At 37.6% G+C, this 20,006-nt stretch overlaps 1 protein-coding gene across 1 annotated transcript in view; it reads left to right on the top strand.

Moving 5' to 3' along the window:
* HERC1 (HECT and RLD domain containing E3 ubiquitin protein ligase family member 1) overlaps positions 1–20,006 on the top strand; it is a 234,989-nt gene that overhangs the window by 157,190 nt on the left and 57,793 nt on the right. The window contains exons 38-47 of the mRNA XM_025389546.1: positions 1,798–2,318; positions 5,085–5,860; positions 7,516–7,714; positions 10,826–10,986; positions 14,044–14,160; positions 14,372–14,603; positions 15,952–16,076; positions 17,351–17,571; positions 18,540–18,808; positions 19,536–19,588. Coding sequence (XP_025245331.1) covers positions 1,798–2,318; positions 5,085–5,860; positions 7,516–7,714; positions 10,826–10,986; positions 14,044–14,160; positions 14,372–14,603; positions 15,952–16,076; positions 17,351–17,571; positions 18,540–18,808; positions 19,536–19,588 — 2,674 coding nt within the window. The remainder of the gene's footprint in view (positions 1–1,797; positions 2,319–5,084; positions 5,861–7,515; positions 7,715–10,825; positions 10,987–14,043; positions 14,161–14,371; positions 14,604–15,951; positions 16,077–17,350; positions 17,572–18,539; positions 18,809–19,535; positions 19,589–20,006) is intronic.

The raw sequence follows: 20,006 nt of genomic DNA, 5'->3' as shown, positions 1-20,006 counted from the left end.
GAATATTTGTTACTTTATTGTTTAGCATCAGATGGAGTTTATAAATATAATAAGCTATTTCTTCTGCCATTAAAAGTACCTGACTTAAGTAATCCATTCTTCTAGAAGAAGGTTACTTTCAGAAATTGACTTTATGATGTATTAATATTAAGACACTATTTCATGTTCTGGCAATTTGAATACAGTGAGTCAACTTTCAAACATAAGTGCAGTCACAAGAACTATAGGAACTAGTTTAGAGATAATCTAATTCATTGGCAATTATGGATATGAGAGAGAAATCTAGACATAATCTTAAATGTAATAAGATGCTATCAGCTGAATAATAGAAGTTCTAGTCATGATGAAGAAACTACCTTTCATGCAGCTGGGGGAATTTTCAGGTGTTGTAGATGGTGTGAATTTGAACTTCATGACAACAGTATTAATAGGATACCCTCCATTGTAAACTTTCTTTTTCACCTCATCTAAAACCCAGGCAGAGAAAAACTGGGATCTCCCTGTGCTGGTGGGTGGGTTTTTTTTTTCCCTACTCCATCCTTTCACTTGCGGATGCATAGTACAGCTTAAGTCAAGTCTCGAGAATTTCTAACCATTATGTGGTAGAAAGCTTTCAAGTTATATCATGTGTAATATTTCCATAATGAAATTGCTGGACCTGGTAAATTCTAACAAAAAAATTACCTTTTCTGTGTTTTTAAAAATACATATTTTTAATGTCAAGGAATTATAATTTAAGGCTGGCTGGGAACTGTTTCTTAGACAGCCAGGCAACCAAAACTGAACTGGAGATGAAGTAAAGATGCAGCCCAGTGCCTGGTATCATCCCTTGCCCTATGTAGGTTTGCAGCCCAAAGTAGTTTATGTCATGTTCTGGTTCAAATTTTCATGTTATTTTCACTTACGCTGAAAAGAACATGTTTCCTTAAATGCATTAGTATTATTTATAAACATATTCTCAGTATTGGTTAATGCAGTTAACCAATGATGGCCTGGTGCTTTCTGCCGTCTGTGAACCTTGAAAAGATTCATTCAGCCTTAGACTATGTATCAATCAATTTATTTTGTCTAGAAGGCATTTTTGATAAATTTTAGAACCTTTGAGAAACACAATACTAACAGTCGTTAACTTTTTTTTAACATTTACAGTGTGACTGGCACTGTACTAATAGGCACTTTATGTGCACAATCTCATTTAATCTTTAACTGTAGGAGACAGATGCTATTATTAGTGTCAGTTTTTAAATGAAAAGCTAAGACTTAGAATGATTAAATAATTTCCTAAGATTATACAAAGTTATTACTTGAAGCCAAGTTTTGCTGCTCTTTTAACTTCTGTGTCTTATTTGCAGTGTGTATCCAGATTGTGACTATTCCAAATGTTCAGATGTATGATTTTACTTTTGCACCCCTTGAACAATGTAAAATGTCCAGGACTCATTATTCTAGAGTCTTGAGGATGAGAAAGAGTATATCCTTAAGGCTTATTTTAGACTAAATTGAGTCAGTCACATAAGGCTTGGTCTCTATATTCATCTTTCAAATTGTCCTAGCATCTCTGGAATTCATGAGTTACAGGAAATTTAAACAGGGCAGCTTATTCCAGTGGACCATACTACTACTAACTTCAGTGTATCTGTAACATTTCCTTACTCTTTGGGGGCGAGTTGGTGTATAATTCACAAGTATGAAGAGACCAAATACTAGTTCAACATGGGATTCTACATGTTAGAATTTATAGTGTCTAAGAAGAACTATTAATAGCATATGTTTTCCACCCTCTTTACTTTTATATAGGTGAAAATTTGTGATATGCAGATGCGTGGCACACCCCGAGACTTACTTCCAGGAGACCCTATTTGTAGTCCAGTAGCAGCAGTGCTGGCTGAGGCCACTATTCAACTCATCCGTATCCTTCACCGAACAGACCGTTGGACTTACTGCATTAACAAAAAAATGATGGAAAGGCTGCACAAAATTAAGATATGTATTAAAGAGTCAGGTCAGAAGCTAAAGAAAAGCCGCTCGGTTCAGAGCCGAGAGGAAAATGAAATGAGAGAGGAGAAGGAGAGCAAAGAGGAAGAGAAAGGTAAACATACTAGGCATGGCCTCGCTGACCTCTCAGAGCTGCAGCTGAGGACTCTTTGCATAGAGGTGTGGCCTGTGCTGGCTGTGATAGGAGGAGTTGATGCTGGTCTTAGAGTTGGAGGTCGGTGTGTTCACAAGCAAACTGGGCGCCATGCCACGCTGCTGGGAGTGGTCAAAGAGGGCAGCACGTCTGCCAAGGTCCAATGGGATGAAGCAGAAATTACTATCAGGTATGATCTGTTGAGTTACACTTTTAGCAAACGAGTATATAATGGTGAAATAGACCATTGCCTGTCGACAGTGAGTAATTACGTATTTTAGGTGAGCTGCCAGTTAACTTTTAAAAATATTTCTCGTGCAACTAGGTGTTTGTACTGTAATTTCTTAAAGGAGAATTTCCTAAACCCATGTTCTTTGAAATACTAGTGGGTTTTAAAAATACATAGTCGTTTTGTTTTGTTTTGTTTTGGGGAAAAAATGGTAAGCTCATTAGTTTATATGTTTAAGTGGGATTCTTCTTCAAATTTTTCATTTGGTTTTTTGCATTTTGATCATTTCCGTTACACACTGGCATAGTAAAAAGCCAGCCAGCTAATCTGTTCATTGCATTTTGTGGTTGCAAGGCTCTGAATATTGGATATGAACGTTTGATGGACTGAAATTAGGCTTTGCATTATCAGTAATTTTAAGTATTCTTACTTTTTGTAAAACCCCTTATTTCTGTCCCCTTAATGTAAACATTTTGAATAGATGTGAAAATTACATTTACTTGACTCAAACAGGGTATTTAAAAGCATTTAGGTGTGTTTGCATTCAGAGAGGATTTGTGCAAAGTACAAATTTCGTATGTTTACAAGGAAATGCAGGGTGAGCATCCCAAATCCAAAAATTTGAAATCCAAAATGCTGCAGTGGGTATTTCCATTGAGCATCATGTTGGTGCTCAGAAAGTTTCGGGTTTTCACTCGAAGGAGATGCTCACTGGGGCATTTCAGATTTTGGATTTTTGGATTTGGGATGCTCAGCTGGTAAGTACAATGTAAATATTCCAGAATTTGGGGAAAAAAATTCTGAAATCCAGAACACTTCTGATCCCATGCATTTTGGATAAGGGATACTCATCTTGTCAAGTATCTTCTTTGATAAGGAGACTCATTTATCTAATGACTCTACATAATTGTATCATTTGAAAATATGGATTTATTGGTGATGTTATATAACTGTTCATTACACTGCCCAATGTGATTCCTGTAAAGTTACATGTTGATATGACATAGAACAATATCTTTTAAAATTTTATTTTATTTTATTATTTATTTTTTTGAGATGGAGTCTTGCTCTGTTGCCCAGGCTGGAGGGCAATGGCACAATCTTGGCTCAGTGCAACTTCTGCCTCCCGGGTTCAAGCAATTCTCCCACCTCAGTCTTCCGAGTAGCTGGGATTACAGGCACCTGCCATCATGCCCAGCTAATTTTTGTATTTTTGTAGAGATGGAGTTTCACCATGTTGCCCAGGTTGGTCTTGAACTCCTGACCTCAAGTGATCCATCTGCCCTGGCTTGCCCTGGCCTCCCAAAGTGCTGAGATTACAGGCATGAGCCACTGAGTCTGGCCAGAACAATGTCTAAAACAGTGGTTCTTTGTGGTTTGGGAGTGGTACTGTTTCAGAATTTAGTGAATGCTATGGATCATCTTAGCCAAAAAATACATATACGTAAACTTTACACACAATTTCAGGGGTTAATGGACTCTACCTTCCTCTCCATTCTACCAAGCTAAGAAACCAATGACAACTTTACAGAGTGACATGGAAGTGTCTACCTTTCCTCTCATTCTTTGCCTTGTTTCAGAGAGGATTTATGATGCCTTGTTAAGATGCATACAGTAGGCAGGGCTTGGTGGCTCACACCTGTAATCCCAGCACTTTGGGAGGCAGAGGCAGGTGGATCACCTGAGGTCAGGAGTTTGAGATCAGCCTGGCCAATGTGGCAAAACCTTCTTTATACTAAAAATACAGAAAATTAGCCAGGCCCGGTGGCACATGCTTGTAATACCAGCTACTTAGGAAGCTGAGGCAGGAGAATCTCTTGAACTCAGTAGACAGAGGTTGCAGTGAGCCGAGATCATGCCACTACGCTCCAGCCTGGGTGACAGAACGAGACTCCATCTCCAAAAAAAAAAAAAAAAAAAAAAAAAGATGCATACAATATAGCAAAATAAGTAAATTAATAAATTAAAACAAGAAAAATGAGCCTAGAGGAAAATATGATTAGGAAGGTAATATAGAACCAAGATTTTAGGTTAGAACAACAAAACTTTATACTAACAAAAGCTTTTTATTACATTTTGTATAATTATATCATTCTTAAACTTCAGGAAATTCTTGCCAATATCAGGAAATATGTAATTATATTTTGGCTTAAACTATAGAGACATTAATTGAGACTACAAAGTAAACTTTTTTATGAAATGAAGTCCTCTCTGAAATAAATTACAAATAACCGTTTATAAACTAGATTTATTATACAAATTTTCTGAATAGCTTACATCAAATTCTATCCGACAAACCTCCTGTTTTTGTAAGTAAAGGTGTACAGCCACACCCATTTGTTTAGTTATATCAGTGGCTGCTTTTGCACTATGATGGCAGGGTTGAGTGGTTGTAGCTGAGACCGTGTGCCCTGCAGAGTCGAAAATATTTCCTCTCTGGCCCCTTACGGAAAGTTTGCTAACTCTTGACATATGTTATATATTAATGAATATTCTTATTTGAAAGCACATGCACATCTCATTGCTTCTGCATTTAGCATCACATCTCCCCATTTTCTCATAGTAGACTCATTTTTCTCTGTGTTTGTAATGATTTCTCTAGTTTGTGTAAATTATTCTCTGTATTGTGTACATGATGCACCTTATTTTGTCTACATTATTTTCCGTACCTTCCTCCTGTCTTTCCCTCACTTGCTTCTTCCTGTGTCATTCTGATCTTTATTAAAGCTTCCCAACTTTTTGGTCGCCTAGTGATACTCCATTGTATAATCTGGAACCCTGTGAACCATTGCCGTTTGATGTGGCGCGATTCCGAGGCCTGACGGCTTCTGTGCTGCTGGACCTAACATATCTGACTGGCATTCACGAAGACATGGGGAAACAGAGCACCAAGCGCCATGAGAAGAAACACCGACATGAATCTGAGGAGAAAGGGGATGTTGAGCAGAAACCTGAGAGTGAATCCACTTTAGATATGCGAACAGGCCTAACATCTGATGATGTCAAAAGTCAGGGTACCACAAGCTCCAAATCAGAAAATGAAATCGCTTCATTTTCTTTAGATCCAACACTGCCAAGTGTGGAATCCCAACATCAAATAACAGAAGGGAAAAGAAAAAATCATGAACATATGTCCAAAAACCATGACGTAGCCCAGTCAGAAATCAGAGCAGTCCAGCTGTCATATCTTTACCTTGGTGCTATGAAATCACTTAGTGCCCTTCTTGGCTGTAGTAAATATGCTGAGCTGTTGCTGATACCAAAAGTTCTGGCTGAAAACGGCCACAACTCAGACTGTGCAAGTTCTCCAGTTGTTCATGAAGACGTGGAGATGCGAGCAGCCCTGCAGTTCTTGATGCGACACATGGTGAAGCGAGCAGTCATGCGGTCACCCATAAAGAGAGCATTGGGATTAGCTGATCTCGAACGAGCTCAAGCCATGATCTATAAATTAGTGGTTCATGGGCTTTTGGAAGACCAGTTTGGGGGCAAAATTAAGCAAGGTATGTTATCTGATTTTTTTTTTTTTTTTTTTTGCTTTTGTGCTGTTTAGATTATGTTCATAATTGTGAGAAGTGATACATTTTGAAAGTGATTTGCAAAAAAAATCTTTGGTCAAAGCAATTTTCACATCACTTTTTCTTTAAGGAAAACAGTTCTTTTTTGTTATTTTTATATTAGTAATCTTCTGTCTATAATTTTGCTATTTTAAACCTGTACCACTGTTAGGACACAGCAATTATTACTACATTTTGTAAAACAAAATTTAATTCATACCAAAAAATGTATTTATTGATCTGACTCAAAATACATAGTGTTCTGGCAAGCGCAGTGGCTCACGCCTATAATCCCAGCACTTTGGGAGGCCGAGGCGGGCAGATCACTTGACGCCAGGAGTGCCTGGCCAACATGGCGAAACCCTGTCTCTACTAAAAATACAAAAATTAACCGGGCATAGTGGCGCGTGCCTTTAATCCCAGCTACTCAGGAAGCTGAGGCAGTAGAATCTCTTGAACCCGGGAGGCAGAGTTACAGTGAGCCAAGATTGTGCCACTGCACTCAAGCCTGGGTGGCTGAGCGAGACCCTGTCTCAAAAAACAAACAAAAGTGAAATAAAATACATGGTATTCTGATATCTTCTCAGAGACATTTTAAAGGAAATTTTAAAGTCTCTACTTTCATAGACTGCATATTGCATGTTAAAAAAAAAAAAGCCCCTGTTTTATCTTGTATCCTCACATTTGGGGAGAATGTGAATTGAGAAATAAAAATGAGATTCGTTCAGTAAATGTTTATTGAGTGCCTACTATGTGTTGGGTACTTTCTTAGGTTCTGGAGAGGCAGCAGTTAAAACAAAGTCCCTTGCCTTCGTGGAGTTTATATTGTTCTTCCTTCTCTCCCTTCTTCTTTCCCTTTTTGCTCATTCCTTTTCTTCTTGACTTATATTAGACAGTAAGTAGAGAGAGAGAGAGAGAGAGAGACATGGTGTACATAAGTAGGAATGTGAAGATCATGATGATTGTGAAGTAGTGTGGCTTTTTATCAAACTTAATAGAATTACTTGTCTTTGTAGCAACTCATATTTTAGTTATGTTTATTTGTAGGCTTCCTTAACAGATTAAAACATACGTATATATGTATAAATACTTTGTAAACTTTTAGACATGTTAACTAAGTGGGTTTGTTAATGAAATTGTCCTTTTTAAAATGAAGTTTCTATCTAGGTTTTTGCTCTTCTTGTATTTATATGCCTTTATCTTTGCCTATTTGTAGATTAAAGATAGGCATCAAAATGAAAGTGTGAAGGAAACACAGTTTTAATGATTGGATACCTTAGAGAACCTCTTGTCAGATCTTACAACCAAAAGTGAGACTTTTTTTGTTTTTAAGAGAACCCTCTTCTCTAAAAACAGAAATGTATAATTACAAGGGCTCATTACAATACTGCCTGTAGAGTCTGGAACTAATGAGTACAATAGTGAATACAAAGATGTATATATGTAAGAATATTTTTTTCTGTCAGTCTTTCATAGAAATTGATGCTTGTGAAATATATTTAGAAACTTTTAAATTAAAAAGGTAGAAGTTTTTTATTCCCACTGTTATTTTTGAAAAAACAAATCCTTACTACTTTCTTAACCTTTATTTTGGTTTCTAGAGATTGATCAACAAGCCGAAGAAAGTGACCCTGCCCAGCAGGCACAGACACCGGTTACTACTAGCCCATCAGCCTCAAGCACGACCTCCTTTATGAGCAGCTCTCTGGAGGACACCACAACTGCCACCACTCCAGTCACTGACACAGAAACAGTGCCTGCATCCGAGTCCCCTGGAGTGATGCCTCTTAGTCTTCTCAGGTAGAGAAGTTGATCTTTAATGTCTGCCATACTGATGCCTGTGTTTCTGAAGGCACAGTTGTCCTCTTATGAATAGTATGCCCAGCTGAATCTTGGTGTTCTAGAGCTAGAAAGAACCTAAGAGATCATATAGTCAAGCTCATTTTACTGAAGTTGGAAATGTCCCTCAGAAGTTTAATAACTTACCCAAAATTTCACAGCCAATTAGTGGTGATCCCAGGTCTAATCAACTGTGGTGCTGACCAGCAAATACTCTAATATTCTCTCTCTTACCATGATCTTTTTTTTTCCCCTAAGTTTTTAAGTTTTTTTTTTTCCTCAAAAAGTAAATACTTGTATTTTATTCTTTTTTAAAAAATTTTATTTATTTTTTATTTTTTTTGACAGAGCCTTGCTCTGTTGTCCAGGCTGGAGTGCAGTGGCGTGATCTTGGCTCACTGCAAGCTCTGCCTCCCATGTTCACGCCATTCTCCCACTTCAGCCTCCTGAGTAGCTGGGACTACAGGCGCCATCCACCATGCCTGGCTAATTTTTTTGTATTTTTAGTAGAGATGCGATTTCACTGTGTTAGCCAGGTTGGTCTCAGTCTCCTGACCTCATGATCCACCCGCCTCGGCCTCCCAAAGTGCTGAGATTACGGGCATGAGCCACCATACCTGGCCTGTATTTTTATTCTCAAAAAAATTTCAAGCAACTCTGCTTTTCAAACAAAAGAGCATGTCTTATGATGCTGCTTCAGCCAACTCTATTTTAATAAGTTTGTAAATTTCAAGTGATGCTTACTTACTTAAATTTATTTTTGCTTTAATTTGCCAGATGTATACACAAATGAAAACTTTTGAGAGAAGAACCTTCAGGGAGAGACTGTTTTGTGAGCTCTCTTAACTATGACTTAAGTGAAATAAGGGAAGCAGAATGGTTAGCCTCCCTTTTTTTCTTTCCCCTCTTTCCTTAGTTGAGAAGACATTATGATTCCCACTGTGTAGACTAACATCTTAAACAGTGGAACAGGGTAATGTCTTTTGTAGTGATTCTCAATTTTTGGTGTGCCCAAGAGCCACCTGGGACACTTTTTAAAGCTCTAGGGCTGTATCCTTTAGCAAGTCTGATTCAGTAGGTCTGGTGGGGCTCATAGTTTACATTTTAATTAAGTTTCCCTAGTGATTCTGATGTAGTGGCTTCAGTGTACACTTTGAGAATTACTGCTGTGGTCTTGTGCAGGAGTACAATCCTAGTAGCATTTTCAGTCCCCACATACCTCCTACTTCTTAGCTCTCTCACTGGAATAACAGTTTCAGGAGGTGCATCTGTTCAAGGAATAAGGAAGATAGAGAAATAATAGGTCATTCTTTTTTCTCTCTCTCTCTCTCTCTCTCTCTTTTTTTTTTTTTTAAGAGACAGCATCTCACTCTGTCACTGAGACTGGACTACAGTGGCATGGTCATAGTTCACTGCAGCCTCAAAGTCTTCTAGGTTCAAGCCATCCTCCTGCCTCAGCCCCCTGAGTAGCTGGGACTACAAGTGTACCACCATACCCGGCTAATTTTTTTTTTTTTTTTTTTTTTTGAGACAAAGTTTCGCTCTTGTTGCCCAGGCTGGAGTGCAATGGCATGATCTCGGCTCACCGCAACCTCAGCCACCTGGGTTCAGGCAATTCTCTTGCCTCAGCCCCCTGAGTAGTTAGGATTACAGGCCTGTGCCACCACGCCCGGCTAACTTTTTGTATTTTTAGTAGAGATGGGGTTTCTCCATGTTGGTCAGATTGGTCTCAAACTCCCAACCTCAGGGGATCCACCCACCTTGGCTTCCCAAAGTGCTGAAATTACAGGTGTGAGCCACCATGCCTGGCCCCTGGCTAATTTTTAAAAATTTTTTTGTAGAGATGGGATCTTGCTTTGTTGCCCAGGCTTATCTTGAACTCCTGGCCTCAAGTGATCCTCTGGCCTCAACCACCTAAAGTATGCTGGTATTACAGGTGTGAGACACTATGCTTGCCTGATAGGACATTCTAATATGTTTTTTAATCCCTTTGGCAATTACGGAATTCAAGGCGTCCACACAGAATCAGTAGCATCAGTGACTCCTTGTAACCTTTTCAGCTCTTACTAGTGTGGACATGGGATTCAGTGGTAAAATCATGCCCCCTTGCTCCCATAGGCATTCACCAGGACTTTTGACTTCTCATTTCTTCTGTCTTCATTTCCCTGCTATTGGCTGGGGCTTCATTAGAGTTGTACTTGGCTCTTACTGGGCAGACATCATTTAGTAGAGGAAAAACCAGGGAACTGCTGCTTCCTGTGTGTATACCATTGTATTACTGACTTGGTAGACAGTACATTTTTGATACTTAGAAAGTTCCTAGTTCTTTTGGACAAATCTGAGGAGTAGTCAGTGTGGATCTTCCTGGACTTTATTCTGTAACCACTGTTCACATTTCTCAACTGAAGAGGGGTTCTCCCCCCATACCTTTCCCCGACTGTGCTCCACATTCTCAACTGAAGAGGGGCTGCCTGCCCGTACTTTTCCCCGACTCTGCAGCTGGCATATCATTCATGTACTGTTTTGCAGTTGTGCTAGGTAACTAGACAGTTACCTTTTCTTTCCATAACTTGCCTGTAAACCATTACTTTCAATCCACGTGAATAATTTCATGACTAGCTTGTGAGTTTATATTAATATTTAAAAGTAACTGCAGGTTACCTATATTTAAAAGCCTTCTTTGCACTCTATGTATACCAAAATAGCCCTCTCATCTTGGTATTATAATCGAAGGAAAGCTCCATGAAGGCAGGCATTTTTCATCTATTTTGCTAATGGCTATATTTCCCCTATCTGCTGTGTTGCTGGCATTTTGCTGAAAGAATCATAAGGTTTTATTACATTTATACTGAAAGTACCATATGAGATAATCATTTTTAAAACTGAGGAGTTTTTCTCCCCACCCTCCATTAAATTATAGCTAACCTGTTTAGTCTTCCAGGTTGCATATTCTTATTAAACTATAGCTGACCTGTTTAGTCTTCCAGGTTGCGTATTCTTCTACAAGAAGATTGTGATATGTATTATTTTGTAAATTGGATTTTTATGCTAACCACTGTTATTTTCTTAAAGGCAAATGTTCTCCAGTTACCCAACTACCACTGTACTTCCCACACGTCGGGCACAGACTCCTCCAATATCATCGTTACCCACCTCTCCTTCTGATGAAGTAGGAAGGAGGCAAAGTTTAACTTCTCCTGATTCCCAGTCAGCAAGGCCAGCTAACCGCACAGGTGCGTGTGCTGATATGCATTATGATATCCAAAAGTTGACATTCCAGATGTGTGGGATTTCATTATGTGGGCATTTTGTTTTGTCTTCAGAGAAAGTAAAATAGTGATTTTAATGAAGGGGAACTGCCCCTTTAAACTGAGCTATCATCTTCATTTTGAAGCTGTGGATTGAATTACGGCCATTTGGGAGAGAAATAATGTGCTGTACATTAGTCATATCAGCTCCTCATTTTTCCCAATCTAGCCATTTTTAGTGTTGTAAATTTCCCTCTAAGTACTGCTTTAACTGCAACCCACACATTTTGAAATGCTGTGTTTTCATTTTCATTTAAAGTACTTTCTAATTTGCCTTTGATGTCTTCTTTGCCCTCTGGACTATTTCAAAGTATGTTATTTAGTTTTCAAATATTTGGGCGATTTTCTAGATATCTTTTTATTATTGCTTTCTAATTTTATTATCATCAGAGAACATATCTTGTATAATTTGAATCACTTTAAATTTATTGAGACTTCTCTTATAGCCTAGAATATCATCTGTTTTGGTAAATATTCCAAGTGCATTTGGAAAATATGTGTATTATGCTGTTGTTGAGTGTTCTATAAATTGTTTAGCAGGCTCAAATTGGCTGATAGTGTTGTCCAAGTCTTCTTTATAGTTACTGATTTTTTTGTCTACTTGTTCTGTCAATTATTGACAGAGTGTTGTTGAAATCTGTGATGATAGCAGTGGATTTTTCTATTTCCTCTTTTCAGTTCTTGTTTCATATATTTCAAAGCTCTGTGTGTAGGTTCATAAACATTTAGGATTCTTATATACTTTTAATGAATAGACCTTTTGTTATTATGAAATGTCTTTATTCTTGGTGATATTTTTTTGTCCTGAAATCTGCTTTGTTTGATGTTATTATAGCCACTCATGCTTTTTAAAAATTGTTAGGATGGTTTATCTTTACTCATCATTTTACTTTTAATCCATTTGTGTCTTTGTATTTAAAATGGGTAAAGTCAGCATGTAGTAGTTAGGTCTTGCTTTCTTTTTTTTTAGGAGGCAGCCTCTTGCTCTGTCTCCCAGGCTGGAGTGATCTTGGGTCACTGTAGCCTCAACCTCTTGGGCTCAAGCAGTTCTCCCACCTCAGCTTCCCAAGTAACTGGGACTACAGGTGCATGCCACCACACCCAGCTAATTTCTGTATTTTTTTTTGTAGAGACAGGGTCTTACTATGTTGCCCAGGCTGGTCTCAAACTCCTGGCCTCAAGGGAGTCTTGCTTTTTTTAATCCAGTCTGCTGTTCTCTACCTTTTAATTGGAGTGTTTATGCCTTTTACATTTAATGTGATCATTGATATGGTTGGATTTAAATCCACCTTTTTTCTATTTTGTTCCACCTGTTTTTTGTTCTCTTTTTCTTTTCTACTTTCTTTGAATTAAATGAGTTTTATTATTCCATTTTATCTCCTTTGTTGGCTTATTATCTATACCGTTGACCCTTGAACATTGCAGGGGTTGGAGCACCAACCCCTTGAACAGTTGAAAATCTTTATATAACTTTTGACTCCATAAAGATGAGAAAATATATTTACTATTCATTAAGTGGAAGTGGATCCTCATAAAAGTCTTCATTATAGTCATATTCCCATTGAGTAGGCTGGGAAAAGGAGAGACTAGTCTTGCTCTCCCAGGAGTGGCAGAGGCAGAAGAAAATCCATGTATAAGTGGACCCAAGCAGTACAAACCCATGTTGTTCAAGGGTCAACTGTACTTTGTTTTATATTTTTAGAGATTACCTTCTGGTTTATTGTATACATCTTTAATTATCAGAGTCTACCTTAAAGTGATATTGTATCACTTCATACATAGTTAAAATAATAATTTTACCACAGGATGATTTTATTTTCCTTTTCTCATCATTTATACTTTTGTTATCATACATTTCACTTTTACACATGTTATAAGCTCCATAATAAATTATTATTTGTTTTGGATAGTTTTTATAGCTATATCTTGTAATTCATTCATCTTTCCTTCTGCAGTGTCTAATGTTCTGTTAATCTCCAGTGTATTTTTCTGTTCAAACACTAGTTTTCATCGGTAGACATTTGATTTGTTTTGTTTTTAAATCTCATCTTCCATGTCTATTTCACATGCTCAGTCTTTCCTCTAACTTACTGAATATGTGAAATAATAGTTGATTCTCATTAGCAATAGTTATGTTCTAAAAGGTCATTATGGACACTGAATTAGCAAATACTGAACCGTTGCTCCTAGGAGAAGTACAGGATTAAGTTCCTGTGAACTCCTAGTTACATTTCTGTCATCTGATCATTATACTGTATAATCTTGGTTTATGCATCCTTCTGTTTGAAGATACCACAATTAACATATACTGTTTATTCACTAACAGTGAGCTCATGGCCACCAACACTATAGCTCATCATGAAAGAAGGTTATCTAACATATATATTTTCTCCATAAGGCACATTACAGCTTCCTTGCGCTTAGAAACACTAGACAACACTTTAGCACTATGCTTGGGGCCATTTTAATCAGGGAAATCACCGACCAAAAGCACAAAAATGCAAAGAGTGTAGCATTAAGTAGATTATGAAAAGGACACTTGTTTTTCACATAAGAGCTGAAACATGAAGGCAGAGCATCACCTTGTTGAACCTTAGCTGTGAACACATGTGTTGAGGGACTAAACTTTTTAGTCCCTCTGCATATGTCACAAATGACTACAAAAGTACGTGAGTATTGATTTTGAGATTACAAATAAATTTTATTGAGTACACAAATTTGCAAATATGGAACTTAGACGAGGAGTGGGATATTTACATATTCTTATAGTACCTCTACACAAATCTTTACTAAGTATAACATAAATGGATGTTAGTAAAACTGGGATTACAGGCATGAGCCACAGTGCCCAGCCACATATTCTGAGTAGAGGAAAATTTCATTAAACTTGAACAATACTAGGAAATTGAGGACTATGAAGACACTTTTTATTCATGGTATCTAGTGATATTTAGGTTCTTATTTCTCTTCCTTTTGTCTCAGCGTTGTCAGACCCAAGCAGTAGACTTTCAACTTCTCCTCCTCCTCCAGCAATTGCAGTTCCCTTGCTGGAAATGGGGTTCTCTCTTCGGCAGATTGCCAAAGCCATGGAAGCTACAGGTACGATAAGTTTTTATATATCAGTGTATACAGATATGAGGAGTCCTAGCTTATTAAAGACAACATAATTTTTAAGAGGCTATGAAACTTGGTAAGATTTTTAACACTATATTTTGTTACAAGAGCATCATAGCAAACACTCTTAAACTGGTAACATAAAGACCTAATTCTTTGCTCAAAGTCAGCATCAGACTGTTTTTCCCCTGTATAGGTGCTCGGGGAGAGGCTGATGCCCAGAATATCACTGTCCTTGCCATGTGGATGATAGAGCACCCTGGGCATGAGGATGAAGAGGAGCCCCAGTCGGGCAGCACAGCAGACTCCAGGCATGGAGCAGCCGTTCTAGGCAGTGGCGGAAAGTCAAATGATCCCTGTTATTTGCAGTCACCTGGAGACATACCATCAGCTGATGCTGCTGAAATGGAGGAAGGTTTTAGTGAAAGGTGAAATTCCAGTTCCTGTACTTTTGTTCCATGTGTTATAAATTTCAAAGCCCCATTTATTATATATCCCTTCATAAATGCTTCTAATTGTATGTAAAGTTGATAAATATAGTTATATGAAAAGATGGGCATTTTAGTTACAAGTTTATATTTCTGTGAAGGGTAGAAGTGATATGACAAGTTTTAATTTGAACAGGTGTTTTCATGCCAGAAGGAATTTCATAATTTTTGTATAAAGTTGTACTGAAAAAGGAAACAAAACAAGTTTATTTTGAAGTACACATGCTAATAAAATAATTTTATCTCATACAAGTGATATTAAATCGAGTATTCATTTTAATATTGGACCTTGATTTAATGTATTTGATAGAATTGAACTTTTTTTTCTTTTTCTTTTTTTTTTTTTTTTTTTGAGACGGAGTCTCACTCTGTCGCCAGGCTGGAGTGCTGTGGCACGATGTTGGCTCACTGCAAGTTCCACCTCCCTGGTTCAAGCAATTTCCTGCCTCAGCCTCCCAAGTAGCTGGGACTATAGGTACCTGCCACCATGCCCGGCTCATTTTTTGTGTTTTTAGTAGAGACAGGGTTTCACCGTGTTGGCCAGGATGGTCTCGAACTCCAGCCCTCGTGATCCACCCGCCTCAGCCTCCCAAAGTGCTGGGATTACAGGCATGAGCCACCGTGCCTGGCATAGAATTGGACTTTTAACTCTTCTCTGTGTAATATTTATATTTTCATCTCTTGTATAGTTTTCAATATCTGGTAGAAGATGCCCCTTTAAGTGTAAAAAGATTTCTGTGATAATGCCTATCCGAAAATGAGATGTAATAGAATATCTTATGAATTCTCCCTAAAAATCTTCTTTCCTTCATCACTTCTTATGACTTTAGATCTTTTATTTTTCATTTTAACTATGGAGCCATATAGTAACCAAGGCTTGTGTCCTGTATGGCATGCAAGCTTTTTCCAACAAGCTCAGTGAACGTTTTCATAACATATTTCGAAATACCTGTTTTTCCTAGGCAAGGATTCTCAATCATTTCAAATTTTAAGTATTTAATCATTTAGAATTTAGTTAAGGTCATATTTGATCTCATTTAAATTTGAGCTGCATTAGACATCATTTTGTTGTTGGCAGAATTCAAAATCAGATAGTTATTGCTCAGGTCACAGGAAATGATATGTGTATAATTGAACTGTACAGGGATAAAGATGTATTTCACATTTTATCATAAACATATTTTGTTCTCAGTGAGAATAAAGTAACACTGCAAGTAAGCTTATACCTATGCTTTCTTTTCATAATGGTTTTTAAAAATTTGTGTTGCTTTCTCACTTGCACTTGTAGCCCTGATAATTTGGATCATACAGAGAATGCAGCTTCTGGAAGTGGACCATCAGCTAGAGGTCGCTCAGCAGTAACGAGAAGGCACAAGTTTGACTTAGCTGCTCGCACATTGCTAGCAAGAGCAGGTAATTGTATGTTTCATATCCTTTTCTTTGTGAAAGATCTTATTTTGAAAGCAATATAAAGGCACATTAAAGAAGATGCAAACTAATGATACTAAGTGCTCAGTCCCTCCACATTAACAGAATAGCTATTTGGATATCATTTTCTATGCATTTACATAATTTTATTTAAATCATAGCATACATTCATAGGCTTATTTTAAGTTCCCCGGGGTGCAGAAGTCTATACTGGCCACTTGTAGATTTTGAGAAATTATATAAATGCTCTTCCTTCTGCTCTCAGTCAATTATAATTTAAGAAGTGATGATGCATGTTTAATATTTAGCATCAGTGGTAAGAAGGAGCTGGAAAGGGCACTGTGCCAAAAAAAGTAGGCACTGGCTTTTCAGATGTACTACTCTGTGGATGTTAGGGCTTCACTGCTAGGTAAGGACCAGATTCCCTCATTACATTAGTAAAGTCTAGGATTATGTTCTGGGCATGTAAAATATAAATTATAAGGAATATATTTTCCAAATCAAAAACTTGAATATGTGATTTGTCAAAACAGAATTTGATCATTGAAATACTAGAACATAAGTAATGATTCAGTAATTTACGGGAACAGTGAGAGAACTTGAGACCATCCTAGAAAATATAGGATGTATATTTCTCATATAATTAAGGTGACTGATAACGTGTAGGTGAGAACCTATCTGAATTGGCTTATTGGATCTCAGACCATAAAACATCAAATTATACCTATCACACGTGTTTCCTCTCTTGCAAATGGGGATAGTAATAGCACTCATATCTCACTGGGTTATTGAGAGGTTTAAGTAAGAGAATCCATGCAATGCTTTATAATGTTTTTGTTGCTGTTGTTAGAGATAGGATCTGGATCTGTCACCCAAGCTGGAGTGCAATGGCACAATCCTAGGTCACTGTAACCCTGAACCCCTGGGCTCAAGACATCCTCCTGTCTCAGCCTCCTGAGTAGCTAGGACTACAGGCACATGCACCATACCCAGCTAACTTTTTAAATTTTTTTGTAAAGACAGGGTCTTACTATGTTGCCCAGGCTGGTCTCAAACTCCTAGCCTCAAGTGATTTCTCCTGCCTCCACCTCCCAAAGTGCTGGGAGTGTAGGCATAAGCCACTGCTATAATGATAATCATATAGAAAAAAAACTTCAATAAATATTGGCTGTTACTACATGTATGGCAATTAAGAGCTGGCGAAATACTCAGAATTATTTTATGCATTCAAATAAAATGCCTTTTTGTTTTGTTCTGAGCGGGATTATACCGCTCTGTGCAGGCCCACAGGAATCAAAGTCGGAGAGAAGGAATATCTTTGCAGCAAGACCCAGGGGCGTTGTATGACTTTAATTTAGATGAGGAATTGGAAATTGATCTTGATGATGAAGCAATGGAAGCTATGTTTGGACAAGACCTGACCAGTGACAATGATATTCTGGGAATGTGGATCCCAGAGGTACTGGATTGGCCTACCTGGGTGTGTGTGACTGCAGCGGGGGCTGCTCTGACTTATTTTCCTGCCCTCCTGTTCATATAGCTTACTAACAGCAGCCTTGCCTAGAGTTGAAACACTCTAAAAAATCTTGTATCTCATCCTGATGTTTGGGGATTTAAAGCCTGAGGTTACTTTGATACCTACAAACTAATAAGGAAAAGTCTCTCTTGCTTTCTCTGTGGGATTTTATTGCTTCTCTCCCCAGACAAGATGAATAGAGCCATACTGTGGTAATATTTGATTCTGATGTCAAAGATAGATTACAAAACAAGCATCAGGTTCCAGTAGATGTTGACAGGTTATATAACATGGCTGTTATACTCACATTGCTATCTGAATGCATGTTCTTCTCCTTCATAGGTTCCATTTAATCAATGTAATGCCTAATTCTAGGAACCAGTGCTCACCTAGATCTTGTCAATACTTCCATCTGGGGGAAGGGTACATGGTGGGTTTGTATGTATACATTGTTTAGCATTACATTTTTGTAGTAGGGAGACCAAAAAGCTCTTAGGTGTAAGTCCTACAGGAAAGAGAATCTGCTATATAAATAAGTGAATCGTAATGATTTTTCTCAAAAATTTATAAAATAGGTATGCATTTTGTGACCAGATGAAAAATAATTCTTTTCACTATTATTATTTTTTTTTTTTAAAAACTCATTTCGAGATAGGACAGATTGTCATGTTTATTAACTTTTCTCAGTAGGATACTCAGTTACTTGTATTATTGATATAACTTACTAGAGTGAGAGAGAGCAAAGAACACCTTCAGATTGTGTTATCTGAATTCTGATTTGAAAGAAATATTTATGTAGCGTTAATGAACATGGAAATATTCTAGCATCTGTAATAAAGTAGTGAATTTAATATCATAAATAATCTACTTGGCACTTCTTGGTTTTATGTTAAATTGACTGTAATCATTCGGTATGAAATCCTTCTGTGCAGCATGTTTGCGAGTCTGAAGACAGGGAAGAAGTGGTGGTGTGTGAACTGTGTGAATGCAGTGTTGTCAGCTTCAATCAGCACATGAAGAGAAACCACCCAGGCTGCGGGCGCAGTGCAAACCGCCAGGGCTATCGCAGCAATGGTTCCTATGTGGATGGCTGGTTTGGTGGTGAATGTGGGAGTGGAAATCCATACTACCTGTTATGTGGCACCTGCAGGGAGAAGTACTTAGCCCTGAAGACCAAATCCAAGACAACAAGTTCTGAAAGGTACCTTGAAATTGTCTAGATATCCAGACCTCCTGAAGATACCTCATACCTTAAGTCTTGGGAACTATAGATTTTTCATGTGAGGAGTTGCATTTAACCTTCCCTGAAATCCCATGATTCCTACACTTTGGGCAGAAGGGATGGATGGGGTTTCAGAAATTCATGTTCTCAGGAATAGTGGCATGGCAACATATCCTTCCCTGGAGTTTGACCGTGTTAACCTTTGACTTGTTGGCAAGTAATGGTCAGGACCCTTTCCTTAACCTTCAGGAGGCTTCTACTCAATTCTTTTCGTTGGTGTTTTCTACCATATTTCTGGCATTTTAATTAAGATCTTTTTCCTGATTAAAAAAAGAGACTTTTGATTAAATGAGTTCCATAAAAATATTATCTCTTTACATCCTTAATTCCTAGAGAGTAGGTTTGTTGCCCTTATTGTCACCTATTAAAATCTTTAAGGTTTTATGGAATAGAATTTGGTTAAAAGAGTTGTTTTAGGTAACCCAGAAATCTCCCCAGTAGTTTGGTTAAATAATCACTGATGTTGTAAGCATGTGTGTACCTACATACCAGCAGTTTTTATTATGTTAGCCTATAACATGAAACATACTTTTTTATTTTGTGCTGCTTTATTAATGACCTCTTAAAATATTCTAATGACTTAATTTGCATTTTGGGGTACTAACTGTTTTATATAAAAATGCAATGTTCTTCATGTTTGGTGCAGGTACAAGGGACAAGCTCCAGATCTAATTGGCAAGCAAGACAGTGTGTATGAAGGTAGTTTGTTTTGAGAGCCTCTTTATTTTACATGTTTTTTTATATATCCTCTCTGCTTAACATCTGTTACTAAAATTCACCTTCGTGTGTGTGTGTTTGTATTTGTGTACATGTTAACTTAAATTTTCCCTTAAAAACTCAAGGTAGTTTAATAGCAACAACCCTGGTTTAAAAGTCAAAGGAAGAGAACCTGGTTTCAAACATCAGCTTTACCACAGAATATTAATTTCTATTTGGTGTATTTTTTTTCAAAGTAGGGAAAGGATGTGGTATATTTTGAATTTCCACCCTAATTGTGGAAAGTAAAAAATAAATAGAGATGAGCATTGATGTTCCTGGAGCACTCATTTTCTTGAAATAACTCATTCCCTAATGATTACAGACAGCGAAGAACTCTTTGTTAGACCCATGACAGTAT

The sequence above is a fragment of the Theropithecus gelada genome, chromosome 7a, assembly GCF_003255815.1.
Source record: "Theropithecus gelada isolate Dixy chromosome 7a, Tgel_1.0, whole genome shotgun sequence".
NCBI lineage: Eukaryota > Metazoa > Chordata > Mammalia > Primates > Cercopithecidae > Theropithecus > Theropithecus gelada.
This window is presented reverse-complemented; position numbering and strand designations above follow the sequence as displayed.